Source organism: Sinohyriopsis cumingii, chromosome 13, assembly GCF_028554795.1.
Source record: "Sinohyriopsis cumingii isolate HCF-2022 chromosome 13, ASM2855479v2, whole genome shotgun sequence".
NCBI lineage: Eukaryota > Metazoa > Mollusca > Bivalvia > Unionida > Unionidae > Sinohyriopsis > Sinohyriopsis cumingii.
In genome coordinates, this window is record NC_142973.1 from 42,211,418 (window position 1) to 42,227,942 (window position 16,525).

Below are 16,525 nucleotides of genomic sequence, written 5' to 3' on the forward strand. Positions count from 1 at the left end.
TGGATAAGAAAACGTCAAAGGTCTTCCGAACTCATTTTAAAATGCACGTAGTGTTTTGTTATGGTGACAGACTTAATAAGGAGAACTAGTTAACGATGATATTTAAAGGTATGGTCTGTGAAGTCTTTTGTCCATTTGTTAATCAACACCGGTAGATATTGTAATTACAACAGGAGAGTTAGTATAGCAAGCAGTCTGAAACTAAAGCTAATATTTACTAGGCATTTTGAACAAAATCTTGTGACATATTTTCAGCTTCATATGCATGATTAAACATGTCGAAATTTATATATATATATATATATTGGCAGCATGATTTCCGTGTGTGTGTGACGTGAACCCCTTGACCTATGCAACGGGCACTATGCTTATGCATCAATCATTGTATTTTCTCACTAACAGTTAATTATTAATTTTTGTAAAAACAAAATGGCAATACGCTATTTTCGATCCTTTTTGAAATTGTAAATATTCTTAGTAGAAATTTTATGTTAAATAATTTAATGGATTTTTTCCCAAAAATACAAAGTCACATGTACGAAAAATTATGATATATTTAAATAATTATTATTTTGATAGCTGAATTGTGTATGAAAAATTAAAGGGTACCAAAAAAAATACACGAAATATGGTATTTATACATGCTGCTTTGACCATGTTAAGAGTGGGGCCATGGGTGGCCAAGTGGTCTAAGGTACCTGCCTTTACAGGGCACTCAAAAATCTCACCTCTGTCTGCTGGAGTTTGAGTCTCAGCTCTCTTAACACAAGTATTTGAGAAAGCTTGCCAGTAGCTTACTGTGTGTGGGTCAGTGTCCTCCCGGGTTCTTTCTCCACCAGATATATTGGCCATAATGTATAGATTATCATGTGCTGAAAAATGTTAAACCCTAAATCAAAAACCAATCCATGATACATATAAGAGGAGGATGATAATCCTGTACATGGGTGATCAATACAATGTCTGACTTGTTATCATGACAAAATGGTAGAAAGAAAACTTGAAACAAGAGTTGATTGCACCGTGAACTAACCACGACGTTGTACTTCGCTTGTTCCTCCCTTTTTTCTCCCTGCACCAGAATAAGCATCACAAGCAGAACATCTGAACCTGGAGTTATCTCCTCTATTTACAAATTGGCAGGCGTCACAAACCCAGCAGCTAGCGGGTAATTTGATAGCCCTCCCTGTAATAATAAGATTTGTTAAAAAAGAGCTGAACTGCAAAATTATGATTATGAACTTCAGGATTTGTAAACATACCATGGGTTGTACAGAACACTACTAGTATCAGGACAGTGAATAGTACATACACACAAATACATTATGTGGTTTATTCTGAAATGGCAGAATGAGTTTGAAATGGTGTATGGATATGATATGGCTGTCAGGTGAACAATTTCTTTCTCCTGACTCACAACAAAACAAAAATGTGGTTTTATACTTGTGAATACCCCTTCTTGAATGTTTTCAAGATTCTTTTAGGTATTTTGTCTGAATGGAACTTGAGGTTCAATTGGAAGCAAATAAGAAAATTCACGAGTAGATATCAATGAAAACACCTGAACACAAGTAGCTCCATTCTGAGTTTGTAATAGAAAATATGGATTGAACAATCATACAGAACACCTTAAAAACCTAAATATAATAAATGGATCTTCAATAATACGATATATATTGGATAACTTTTCAAAATTTCAGCCAAGAAGAATCATGTAGATGTGACATAGCCCCAAGTACCAGACTTATGTAGACACCTACTGACATTACTCTGTGGCAAAGTATTCTCAATTTATTCATTATTTATGACATTTACCATGGTAACATAAACTAGAGAAATGTAAAAATACCCCGCCCTTCCTGCATCCCACACATTCTCTATGATGGAGATAAATCTACGCAAAAGAAAAAGTACACAATTCTTCTGAAAATACAGGGAATACAATGATTTATCAACTTGTGCATTTACCTATAAGACTATCAGATGTACTAAGTTACTAATATAAATGTACTAATGTACTAATCTACTAAAAACTGCAAGAGTAGCTGCATGCATAAAATTCTGTTTTACAACATATCCAGCTGCATGTCACAAAGGGCAATAACTCTTATAAAATTATGGGAGCATAATGATTTTGTAAAATGTGCATCTTTTGATGATGACCATAATACTAGGGTGAAATGAAACACCTCTTCTGCATATTGATACAAGTCATGTGATACATTCTCAATGCATATATCAACTTGATAGTCTTTTCATATTTATAAGGTCTCATGGTGATAGGGTGACATATTGGTTGTATTTCTAGCATGCAGATTATAAACAGATATGGACCTATGATCTGTTCATATACCAATGTCAAACTTGAAAAGAAAAAAATACCTCAAGTTCAAAACAGATTACCTGTTGTGTTTCAGGGATTTTATTCAACCCTTTAGGCCAGTGCTGTCCAATCTGCGGCCTGCTGGCTGATTTTAAATGGCCTGCCAGAGCTCGAGCAGCTATATAGTCATTGCTTTTCAGTTTTCTGCTGCGGCCCTTGGCTTCAAGAAAAACATTTTTCAGTGGCCCATGGTGTCAAAAAGGTTGGACAGCACTGCTTTAGGCCATTTACAGCTGCTCAGTTTTATCAGGTACTGGGCTCATATTGGTTACCATGGCCTTTGTTTCATGCTGCATGAATACATGTATTACTTTTATACATTTTATTACTAATTTTATATCTTCACGAAAATTTGGAAGGTAGTATGGCGTTATCCTCAAAACAGAAGAAATAGTGCGAATTCCTCATGCAAGGAATATCTTACTCGTGTGGTTTGGAATCTGCCCTGGCCAATTTTGTGCTAATTTTTCAGTCCCACTGGCAAATTGAGCTGCTGATGACATATCAGCATAAAAGAAGACATTCCAAACTTGTACAATTTAAGTACTTTACTGATCAATGAATAGCCTCTTTTGCTTCGTCTCTTTTTCAATCAAAATTTTATTGGCATGTAATAATTCTGGTGTGTCATGCAGTGAATAAGCTGCAGTTACTTCTGATTTGTGAATATCATTTTACTCTGGACTTGAATAAACAATAACCAACAATCAGAAATGAATGTAACATTTCACTTCATGACACACTGGACATGTAGCCCTAATATTCAATACAAGTACATGTGATGTGAAGCAAAACTTTATGTAAAAAGTGCTAATTAAATAACCAGTAAGTACTTAAATTACAGATGGTGAACAAATCTGGAATGTCTTCGCAATGTTGTACACTTAATAATTCAATAAACCAAACAAAATCATTTTCTATAATCTTAGACATATTGTTTCCACAATTATAAAATCTGCTGTGCTATATATATGATAATTTTGATTTTTGGCAGACCAGCAAATTACATTATAGCAATATTCTGAACAAGAGTTTCTTGTAATTTGCAGCAAACGCCTTCACTATATAATAAAAATATAATCTTTACACTTGTTTGCTCATCCTACAGAAGGAGGAGTGGGCAAGGACATGTAGACATGTAACTATTTTTCTTGATACCATATCTAGTCGCATATTGTACCATTCGCGTATAAGCCGACCTCCAAACTAAACAGGTATAAACACTACAAATGTGCTTGACTCACGTATAAGCCGACCTCCAAACTAAACAGGTATAAACACTACAAATGTGCATGACTCACATATAAGCCGACCTCCAAACTAAACAGGTATAAACACTACAAATGTGCATGACTCACGTATAAGCTGACCTACAACTCAGAGACATCTCAAGATGCACAAAGTAAGTTCTAAATGCATTTATTTAGGTCAACTTATATTTTAAAAAATTACATGTATGCTTGTCTCGAGGTTGGTGTGCATGATTATTAAAAATAAATGGTATAAACTTGTTTGAAAATTAATTTATTTAATTTCTGTTTTCATTTCATTTCATTTTCATTCTGATTTGTGTATAATTTGATCGAACGATGACAAGAATTTAGCAACTGCAAGTTGCTTTAACACCACCTCTCCCTTCTGACTCGATTATTGTTTGTTTATGCATTATTGCATTGGACATTTTATATCAGTGCACCATTAATTGTGTTTTTACATTGCTTTGAAAATGCAAATACCTAACTAATTAAAATTTAATCCCAGTATGACAACACAACGAACAAACAATATGGTTTGATCCAATGCTTGCAATAAGGCCATTGAACGTATTTACATAATAGCGCCACCACATTTACATTGTAGGTTTGATTACATGTTGAATTAAGTACATCCCTTGAAGTCAAATCATGGGCACCATTGTGCTAAATTTTAATGATACCAGGTATCTCTAAAGTACAATAATTTTGGAAATAATGCTTCAAAAATTATGCCAATAACATAAAAGCTGAGTTGTAGTTTGCTTTGATGTAAGCGATCTTACACCATACCTGTCGACTTACATGCTGGGAGGGAAAAAAACTCCTGATTTCATAACATCTTCTGATTTTTGCAGAGAACTCCTGATTATTACATGATGTCTTTGATTTTCATTTCTTCTAAACAAGAAAAGTCCTACATGTTCTGTTGTATCACTGAATTATTGTTGTGATGAAATAATTACTTTGCTACTATAAAGAATTAGCTTCTTATTAAATACTTCTTATTAAATAGAAAGTTAAGTTTAAACATTATTCATGTAAAGTAATTATTTTTTTAAACCTCTACAATAATAAAAAAATAAAGAAAATAAAACACAACAAAAAAATTAACCACAACAATAAAATCATCCACAATTAATTTCAATCCCAAGAATGATCACTGCGAATGACGTAACTCCATACGCTATAGCACCATTCCCATGAAAGAAACTTACACAAGTGAACACCTGACATTTTTATACTGTACATGTATATACCAATGGTAATTACCATTGTTAAATGAAAAGAAGGAATGAAAATACATACCACACAGCAAATGTGTCCTCAAAAAACGAATTCAGAATAATGTTTTATAATAAACAATACTAAATGCTTTATGAGTTGACAATATGGAAGTTAGGTTGGATATACAAAGAGGGGAAAATAGTTGCCACATGTACAGTACCACGAGGCTGGCTATTTTGGTACCTTTAGTTCAACAAAATTGGGAATCCTTTATTTGCCAATCGATTGCTGGTGCTTGTGTAACACGCAATAGTGTAGAACGTGGTTTCTTTGAATTACGATGGAGGGCCAATCATTTTCATGAAATAGTTGCATGGATAAGGATTAATTTTTAATTAGTCATGCTGGCTTTCTTGCTTGTTTTTTTTAAAGACTAATCTTTAGCTATTGTGCAGTTTGACCACAGTTGACCATAATATGAAAATAGGACACTGCCTGGGGGAAAATAGGGCCCATCACAGGGAGAAACTGTGCGTCTTTTTGCGAATTTCAAGCATATTGGACCAGGAAGATCGATCAATATTTATTGAAAACAAGGCTTTAAAAATGCCACAAAAAAAATTCCTGAACTTAAGTCTCAACCTCTATTTTTTTAAAATTCAGTCTCCCTACTTGGCTTTTTAAAAGTTCACAGGTATGCCTTACACCCCATTTTACAAAACTAAGTAATCGTGCAAATGTTATGGAACAAAAGGCAATTACACTTCAATGGACTGGTATGATTACCGGTCAAAATTCCCTCTTATCACAAGCCAGTTTCAGGGTTTTAATGATTAACTGGCCTGTACTGATGTCGCAAAATGAAAGACAAATTCACCGATTAACAACACAGGAGAAGCCGAAACATCAAGCTTTCCATTGTGTGGAAAGTTATGATGTTTGTTCAGCTAAAACACAGAAATAAAATTGACTGATGTTGATCTTAGTTGATCTATATGAGAATTTTAGCCTTTATTATTACCACTATTTGTGAACATGTAAATTATGATGGTCATATGCCTTGTACAATTAAATGTGCGTACCTTTCTAAAAATATCATCTCAATTTGTAGGATCCCTTATAAAACTGAAAACGAATAACTCGCAAGTGCATGATTCAACGTAAATGAAACAGCTATTAAGGACTAGCTGAAATGTTATCTGGAAGAATGCAATTTGGTCAAAACAATGAATAAAGCAAAATCAGCATCTAATATGTTTGGGAATAAATAAGGATTTAAGTGACACTATGCACGCTTTGCACTGTGAAAGTACTGTACATTATAGTTCAGCATAGTCTCCCAGGCAAACTCAACCAGCCCACGAATTATGAAGTCTGTATTTACCTTTATTTAAATTCATGTTGGAGGAATCAGAAAATATGCACATGCAAAATAATAACAAAATCAATCATAATTAATAATAGTTTAATAAATGTCGGGTCACCAAAAGTTTTTTTTACATGCCTATGTCTTAGGAGACGGAAAAAAATATTGTTTTGTGTCCCAAGATTTACAGCCATTACATTAGTCAACATAAAGACCTAAAAACTCAAGTTTTTTCCTAAATTATTGGCTTATACATAGTAAAATTAAAAACTGAAGTGACTGCAGTGGCTGGCCATATAAAAATGCTTCCGCTTTTAACTGCAAATTCCACTTCTCTTTCATATCCATCCTTGATACATACTCACAACCTAACCCCAAACAGTGACCCTGGGGTCACAGTAGATATGAGTACTCCAGTTATGACTGCATGTAGATTTATAATTTTGGTCAGAAAAAATATCAAAATGTTACTGTAATTAGGAGCTAAAGGTACCTCCCCCTTCATGCTGATGGTTAAAGTTTCTTAACTCCACCCAACAGTTTACATGTAATTTTAGACATATAGATTTACTCAGAGACAGGGAGGTATTATGATATCCCCCTCTAAAGCACTAGGATAAAACATTATAATTGCATTATGATTTTTGTCCTGCAGTACAAATAGCAATAGAAAACAGTTTTAACCCCGTCAATAGTCATCATAAGCAAGAACAGAATTTACCTGTTTTAAATCTTTTGCTCTGCTGGCCTTCACCATCCATTTCTGTTTTTGAATGCTTTGGTGGAACAGGAAACCCTAATGTACTGTCTGCCACATCTATTTCAGGGTATTTTCTCTTTCTGGGGTTTATTTTATACTGACTTGTTTTTGCTCTCTCACATGCACTATTGTCTTGGTGTTCTGTTGTTAAAAACTTTGCCTGCTTCAACTTCAGGGATGAGGATGGAACCTCATCATTATCAACATAAGGAGGTAATGAATCATCCTTCACTTGAGGCATAGACTGTGGTGTGTAACCCTCACTGGAGAAGTTTTGAGGAACTATTATTTGTTTTTCTTTTGGTGTTAAATTTTGTATCTGTTTTGACGCTGAAGATGTTGATTGGATCTCATTATCACTGTCCCCATATGGTGGTAAAGTGTCCTCAGTTTCTTGAGCGAGTGACTGTAATATACTGCTCTCAACAGAGACAGGCTGAGAAACTTTCCTTTCTTCTGCAGTCAAGTTCCGATTTTTCATCTGCTTTGACTGTGAAGATACCAACATGACATCATAATCATTATCCATATATGGAGGCAGAAAGTCTTCATTCTCCCCAGGCAGCGATTTTAAAAAATCTGTGTCATCTGAGAGAGGATTAGAAGCTCCAGATGTCCTCAGTGAGGTAAGCAAGGAATCATCATTGGATTCACCTGGTTCCTCTAAATATGTAATTCCTTCAGCACTGTCTTTCCATGTATACAACTCCTCTTCATGCTGTAAAGCAGCATCCTTGGTATTTTTTCTTAAAAAGCTTACTTGCATTGATTTTTTAGCACTCTTATTGCTCGAAATGTTGCCATCTGTAATTTTCTTCTCAAGTGTAGATAGTACTCCAGAGTTCAAATCACTCCTTAATGAAACAAAGTCATGTTTTGGCAGCATAGAATTTGTTTTCTCATTGAATAAAACTTTAGGCTGCTTAATTTTCCTTATTGATTTCTTCTGATATGAATATTTCTTATCACTGCTTGGTGGACAAGCATTCACATATGAACTTTCCAAAGCATTTTGATCATTTCCAGTAACTTTGATATCGTTATCACTGTTGTCTGTCAGAGAGTCCTGAGAACTGTATGCAATAATCACATTACTGCATTCTTCTTCACCAGTTAGGATTTCTTCTCCAGAGACATTGAATTTTTCTTTGCATTTGCTCTCGACTAACTGATCTGAGAGTGAAAGCTGGGTTGCTGGATTGGAACTTAATTTAAACTCTGCAACTGTAGAATCAACTGCATCATCATATTCAAATGAAAGGAGGTCAAGGTCACTATCACTATCATTATCTCTACTGTCATTAGAAATATTCCTACTGTTATGGCTGGACATGGTTTCTTCAGCTTCAAAATTTAACATCAGTTATTAAAATTATGTATTTATGTGTCAGTTATTAGAATTATGTTGAGTTATTCCATAGAGGTAGTGACAATGTCTGCCCATGTTTTGTCAGTGTGCTTTATGTGAATAATATTATGCAACTCATCATACACCATTCAAGACGGAGACTTTAAACCTTAGGGTATGATTGGAGGTGATCTGTATAAGTGAATAACAGATTTAGAATTTGTACCCATATCCTGTGAGCAGGGTTTGGGTTCAGGACACCATCTGTACCAGGTAATTATAACAGAGACATACACACATTTATGAAGCTGAACATCAGAATACCAGTTTTACATTATGGATAAGTTCCCTTTTTAATCCATTTTCACTCTTGAGTCTATGTGGTCCATTTTCAAGGCAATGGGTGTCTCCTTGTATGACCTGAAACAAATACAAATAAACTGCAGACTTCATTTGGGAAACTTTATTAGTATATTGGTTATCCAAACTATTAAATCACACAGGTCTATGAATTGTCCCTCAGATCTACAATAACCAATAAACAAACCTTGCAAACCTTGTTCAAATTTGTGGGTTTTGAAGTTTAAACCTAGAGTATGGATATTTTATTTGTCAGTTTTAAGCTATGCTTAATATCAACACATTCCTAGATTAAAGGAATGGTATTTTGTCAAAGTCTGAATGAAAAAAACATATTCATTGATAAATAACTGGCTTTCTGTTTTTTTTATTCATTTAATACAATATTCTCTCAATAAAGTGAATGCAAACAAGAGGCCCAAGTGAGCCTGATATTGCTCACTTCGCATACATAACACTTTACCATTTCACTAAGCAGGTTTATATACTAGCACAAGAGAACATGCTAAATAAACTACATTCAAAACTTTATATCATGTTGATTTTAGCATATAATTAAAGTTTGATCAAAATTGGATCAGAAATCTGGCCTCTAGAGTGGTAGCAAGGTCTTCCAATCAAATGCAAAATTATCTAATTAACATGCGTGGATCTCACCCATTATTGAAAACATAGGTCTTGAAGATGTAAGTAAATATTTCATGTTTGATAAAAATCAGATTGGAAATATGGCTTTCAGACAGGATAACAAGCTCAACCTCACTGGTATGAACTGATTTTGCTCATTACCAATCTCATCTGGGATGTTAATGAGATAAGCATATATTCCAAGTTTGATCAAAGTCAATCAGAAATACAGCTTCACTAGATCAGCCAATTAGATGCAAGATCACCTTGATAATACGCATGCATTTCTCAAGTTCATCTAGAGATCTTAATGACATATGCATGTATCCCAAATGTGCTAAAAATGGCTCCAGGACCAGAAATATGGCCTCCAATGTCACACATGCTAACCCCGAGAGAGGTATAAGCATGAAGTGCAAAAAGCATATTCTCAGCATAAAAAGTGTAATCTATATATTATTAGTACTAATATCAGTTCCCTTACTTCATTAACAGACTGCTCCGGTTGCCTAGTGGTTAGAGCATTTGCCTCGGAAGCGCGAGGTCATGGTTTGAACCCCGGCTGAGTCATACCAAAGACAAAAATGGTACTAACAGCTGCCTCGCTAGACGCTCAGCATTAAGAGGTTAGTGTTAGGACTGGACAGCCTGGTGTCAGGATAATGTGACTGGGTGGGACATCATGCTACATGTCTGCAGCATGATGCCCCAGTGCTAGACATCACTATAAACTGCCACACTGCAGACATCATAGCAATATGACTGAAAAAGTGTTAAAGCTATGTTACAAATCCTAATCATACTTCATTAACGCTACAACATCATAGCTAATATATTACAAGCCATAATTACAGTACACTGTATGACAAATGTACATTTTACTACTAACCTGGACCTGCAGGTCAAAATACTTGGCAAAATTGGGCAAAATCCAGAATATAAATACAAAACATACTGAAAAATTATACTCACTTTAACTAGTCTACATATCTAACTTTTGCCAAATGATTGTGAAGTCCACAATTTCTGCAATGGGTATGATGAAGTGCTCAGTCCGAGTGATGTATTGCATCACTTTCATATTCTTTTTTTGTTTGTTTGTAAAATGGTGTTGATTTGTTCTTTTTCTGATTAGACATGTTTTTAAGTTTGAAAAGACCCATCTGCTCTAAAAAATTTCATCCACAATTCAAACCATAAAAGCACATTTTGCTTAATATCTGGCGCTACTTACTTTAAAAGTAGACTTCTCCGGTACCTAACTTAATAATGAATATACTGAATTGATTAGGCAAGGCTGCAAATTAAAAAAAACTGTTTTCCTGGAAATGGGTCATACACAGTTGCTAAAAATAGAAATTAGGAAAGAACATAGAGATCTGTGATGGACAAAATAGCTCTTATGCTATTCTTACACAGCAGTCTTTCTAATTAGAATACTGTCAAATTTTTTAGACGAGTTGAATTAAAAAGATGACAATATAAATGACAAACACAACTTTTTATTGATTTATTTTTATTATATTTTATAATGTGTTGGAAAAGCACAAACCATATTCAGGCAAGTGTAAGATATAATTTGCTGAATATTTTTAAATGATTAAACCAAAAGCATAATGGTTGGCATGTATGTCTGTGTGGTAACAAGGTAAGCCAATCATATGTACGACTGTTTTGTCTCTATAATTAACTCACATGAGATTTGAATGATACACCAGTAAACCCATATTCTAGGAGTAAATTAAATCAGATCAGATATATGGACTCCAGTGTGGCAATAAGCAACTGTTGATGGATAGACACACAGCCAATACCACATGCTTCCTTCGTCTTATGGCCAGATGAGCTAAAAATAGTTGTCAATTGAAATTTGAGAGTCATGGGCAATAAATACTGAAAACAAATTGATCAAAATAGGTAAAAATGTGAGGGAGGCTGGAAATGCTGAAATTGGATTAAGCTGAAGCATGTTTCTTTAATAAAATGAGTAAAAATATACTAATATTGAAGCAAGTGTACAGATAGCTTCATTTCATCCAAAACAGTAATCATATAACTGATTTCAGCATTCCTGGCTTCCATCACATTCCAGCCAACTATATGTCAACAGAACTTAAAGCCAATCATGACGCTTTTTCTACAAAGTAAAGGCATAATGTTTTAGTCAGACTTTACTTACTCTGAGGGCTTTTCTCCAATAAATTCAAATTCTCACAAAAGAAATGGACCTGTTTTCAAGTTTTGTTGGCCCACATTTCAGCTGGCATGAATGCGACGAAAGCTGTGAATGCCAAAATCAGGTTAAGTTGAAGTACACTTCTTTAATGAAATGAATAAAAACATATTAATATTGAAGAAAGTGCTTAGATAGCTTTGTTTCTTTTAAGATTCTTATCATCTTTTCAACCAATTTTGATATTCTGGCTTCCTTCACATTCCAGCCAACTGAAATTTAGGTCAATGGAACTTGAAAACATGTCCATTTGCTTGTGTGGAAATTTGAATTTAGTAGGAAAAAGACATCAGAGTAAGTAAAGCCTGATTAAACATTATAACTTTAATTTGTAGAAAAGCACTGATATGGGCTGCCAAGTGTGTGAGATATTCCTGAAAATTTTAGAAGTTGTTCCGATGTTAATGGACACTAGAACACGCTATACAGCGCTGTTATTTGGGCAGTAAGACCTAGAGGCCCAAAATATAAATATTAGTGCCGAGATCTTACATGTAGGACTATGAGATGGGCTGCCAATAGTGCTACAGTTAATATGCAAGAACAAAGAGCTGAATGGAATATTGTCCTCTTATTGTTTAAAAGAAAATGACGTCCTGTATTTATTTATAACTTATTTTCAGTTGGCCAATGAGAAGATAGTATTCCATTCAAAGAATTTTTTTTGCAGATTAAGAGGGTGCGATCAGGTACATGTCGAGCGGTATCATGGGAAAATGATTTGGCATTCCTTATCGGTATGACAGTAAGTCAAACTTTTGATAGGGATACACAATGTTAGTCCTACAGATAAGAACTTTACGCTGATATTTATGTTTTGGGTATCAGGGTCTTACAGCCTAACTAACAGCGCTGTATTTTGATGTCAACTAACATCGCAACAAAAGTCAAATTTTCAGGAATATTTCTACAAAGTAAAGTCATAATGTTTTAGTCAGACTTTACTTACTCTAATGTCTTTTCTCTAATAAATTCAAATTTTCACAAAAGAAATGGACCTGTTTTAAAGCTTTGTTTGCCTACATTTCAGTTGACCAGAAAGCGATGAAAGCCAGGAATGCCGAAATTGGGTTAAGTTGAAATTTTATTCTTTAGCGAAATGAATAAAAATATATTATGCCTATTGGAACTGTAAAGTAATGTTTCATTTTGTTCAAGAAACATATCTGCCACATGAGCCTACTTTGGCATACCTTGACTACTGTCGCATTGCAGCAAATTCAAATGTATGTCAACGGAATAAAGACAACACAGTAAGTATATTAATTACACATAACTTAGTGGAAGAGTGTCAATATATGTTGCCAAATGTGTGAGATATTCCTGAAACTTCGACTACTCATTCCAATGTCAAAGACATCGGAACACACTATACAAGGCCATTATTTGGAAAGTAAGACATATCACTTAAACAAAACCAACATGTGCTATGTCTTACAAGTCGAATGCCTGAGCTAAACATCGGAACAAATTTATTACAATATGCAAAATGTGGCTTGAAATAAGAACATTTATTCTTAAATGGGTTGTGCGAGAAAGGAGAGAAGTGTCCTCCCTTGTAGTTATTATATAGTACATGTATGACAGGTCAATTTTAAACAACAATACGAGCTCCTGTGTGTAAGCCTAGGGCTGCCAAGTGTGTGAGATACTCCTGAAAATTTTACTTTTAGCTTCTAATGTTAGTCAACCATGAACATGCTACACAGCGCCGTTATTTACGTCCTAAGATGGTGACACTAAAACACAAACATCAGGAGAGGGGGTCTTACACTGAAGGACTAATATTAGTAGGACTCCGTATATCACTACACGAATTACCCCATTTATCGGAATTTTACGATCTTAACCAAGAGCAAACATACAAAATCATACTTCAAGTACAATTGTTATTCATGCAGCGACCATTGAAATCGATGAGTTTTCTTACTCAGTTGGCTACTCACTTGGGACCCAGCACTAATTTGCATTGTTGACAAGCAGCAGTTGATACTGGATACCTAGAATAATTTGAATAAATTGTTCAAACAAATATGATTAATTTGTTTATAATCATTTGATAATGGTAATTTTATCAAAAATATCTCCATACTTCATTATCTTCTTCATCGGTGGTAAAAATACTTCGTTTTCAGGAAAATCCTGGTTTCTAAATTAACAACGTTAACGTTTATGACCCCATTAGGAGCACCTCTGCTATTTTCCGGTCCAACTAAGTACCACAAAAACGCTCAAAGATACACACTGACACGGTAAAGACGCACAAAGACGCGCGAAGACAGTGAAAAGATGTTTTAACTTACAACGCTGGACAATGCTTACTGTGGCTACAAAATTTTACGAAAATAAATATGATATTGTAAGACTAAGAAAAATTTGCTTTGTTTATTTGTTGATCATTCGTTTTTTTTCTTCTTCTAAATATAAATTTGCACCCAACGTTGTCATGAATTATGCAAAATATTCATGGTCTACTTAACATTATTTGTAACATATTTTATCTCATTTAATACGGATGCAGAAAGTTCCTCGTGAGCGTATATTTATATGTTCAAACAGCTAGTACTCGAAAAAAAGGAGCAATTTTTTTTCAAAGCTTTACTTAACTGGAAATTTCATGTTATTGACGCATGTTTCGTCATTTTAGTTTCCTCATGTAAATGTTAAAACAAATAATATTAAAGAAATTATTAGAAACAAAGCAAAAGATTTTTTAAAATCCCAAAAATATAGATAAAAACGAAAATATAGAAATGCTGAGTGTGTATAAATATATTGTAGTTATTTTGCACTGGATCTTAAGTAGGCCGTTGTGATACGTGTCCCCGTATTGAGAATGGGATGGTCCACTTGCGAGTCGGGTAACGTGATCCGTCACGTAGTACCAGTATATAGGAGCGAAGGCGAGCCAGTTCGGGATTCTGATGTGTATCGTTCTCAGAAGAAGAAGACTAGAGAAGCAGCAAATCAGGAAGCTAATCGTGAGGTAGTCCGAGTTTCCTCTGACCCTTGCCACCCCATTTTTGAAATTTGGACATTTATTTTGGGGTGTAGGGTCAGAGTCCATTGCCTGTCGAAAAGTTGGAATTCGCTCTTGCACTGCCACAGTCAAGTTCACCAGATTCATATAAATACCTGACTGTTACGTTGCTACCCAACACAGGATGCTGAAGTTGATTTCCTGTTGATTTTCGTCGTGGTATGTGTTTTTTTAAAACAAATATCGTCTGGATGGGTTTCATGTTAATGGCACTCGTGGCTTCGTTGTTTAACGCGGACACCACGTGCGGTAGTCTCGCAACCCATTCACGAGATCTGTTCTTGCTCAGTGATTCCTGCGCGTATTGGTGTCCAAACAGTCGCTGTGCAAATGTTTGATTAAATCGCTCAACGATTGCCTGATGACGATGTAATGCCTTTTGTCCGCGTATGATTTTAACGTTATGATGTTGCATCAGCGATGTTACCTCACCGATAAATTCTTTGCCGGGATCAGCCTGTAGCAACTGTGGCCATCGCAGGCCGCCATGCTGATAAATTCGTTCAAATGCTGCTGAGACTTCAGTTGCAGTTTTAGTAAATAGCTGTTCAGCTTCCTTTTATCTGCTTGCAATGCTTATGGCAGTCAACGCGTATGCGCCGTTTGCGTGATGTGCCAATGACGTCGTGTGGCAAAAACAATATATCTGCCTAATGGACTTCGCTTGGCATGCTGACATCAAACAGTCCATGCTTAATTGTTTTAGGACATAGCAGATAAATGTGCCATATTGCCTGTCTTGGCAAGCAGTCTGCGACATCAGCAAGTAAGACATCTGCTGCATCGGCGAGTTTGCTAATCGCTGCTGTACCTCCCCAATATCATAGATTATAATAAATCCACTCGATTATGCAATTATCGGACAATTAATTGCCTGCATTCACGGCTAGTTTACAACTCATCGCCTATCTTATCAACCAGTTCACGACTGATTCTCGTATGTTTTTATTCCTTATCGACTTCAGCGTGTGAATCAACTTGACGTCCGCAATATGTCGCTGTTGCAGATCTTTATTTCTGTATACGGCATCATGAGTATGGCACGCTTGATCAATCACATTTACCTAGTTTTGCTTGATCTTTTTCGTCAGTCTAATATCAAGTCGGGATCCAGGACCGCATTAATTATATCCCGGAAGATATTTTTCCCTGGGTAATTTGCCCATGGCGTACCTGGTAATTTTTCAAGTGTCATGGAGATATCACCGCCAGTGACTTTGTCGGCTTTCACAAACTTATATTTTTGAAGCCGCATTTTACAAGCTTGCATGTGAGCGATCGCCTGTTATTTTTCGACGTGGTCGTGCTTAAACCAGTTGTATACGTGACCGTCTTGCATCGAACACAATTTAAACTCATGATTATAAATATAAAATATTTGTACAAAATGAACGTGATTGCCTTTTCAGCGATACGCGAGCAAGCACTGGTCAAGCATCGTCCAATGTTACCAAATTCCATTCTAGCTATTATAACTGGTCCGTCTGGATCTGGTAAAACCCAGTTGTTGCTCAACCTACTAATGAGGTGGCTCAAAGGGGACAAACTTTATTTAGTGGCACCATCCGTAGATGACCAGCGATACTATAAAGTACTTAAGGAATTCAGTAAATCGGTCATTGTATTTTGAAAACAACGATGTTGCTGAGTTTATCGCTGTCATCGCTGATGCGCCCTCCGTCGATGATCTTAAAGGGGATATAAACATTCTATTGGTTTACAATGATGTCATGCTTGACAAACAATCAAATCCAGCCGAAATAATTTCACGAGGCATACATAGAAACACAGATGTCGTTTACATTATACAAAGGTACATTAAGATTCCCTAAGTGATCAGAGATAACGCTAATTGTTTGGTTAATTTTAACGGTGTTGATACACATACGTTGACAAGTATTGCTCAGACTTGGTGTCCCAGCGACATG

At 35.4% G+C, this 16,525-nt stretch overlaps 1 protein-coding gene across 2 annotated transcripts in view; it reads right to left on the reverse strand.

The window, feature by feature from the left end:
- LOC149785289 (uncharacterized) overlaps positions 1-13,743 on the reverse strand; it is a 49,218-nt gene extending 35,475 nt beyond the window's left edge. Inside the window, exons 1-3 of one of the 2 annotated variants that reach the window (XM_089979163.1) lie at positions 13,650-13,743; positions 6,951-8,757; positions 1,034-1,186 (exon numbers count right to left, since the gene is read on the reverse strand). In XM_089979163.1, the coding sequence (XP_089835289.1) occupies positions 1,034-1,186; positions 6,951-8,349 (1,552 nt within the window). In that variant the 5' untranslated portion in view covers positions 8,350-8,757; positions 13,650-13,743. Of the gene's footprint in view, positions 1-1,033; positions 1,187-6,950; positions 8,758-13,503; positions 13,628-13,649 lie in introns of those variants that run through there. The other variant, XM_089979164.1, reaches the window with a different exon arrangement.
- Between the last annotated feature and the right edge of the window lie 2,782 nt (positions 13,744-16,525).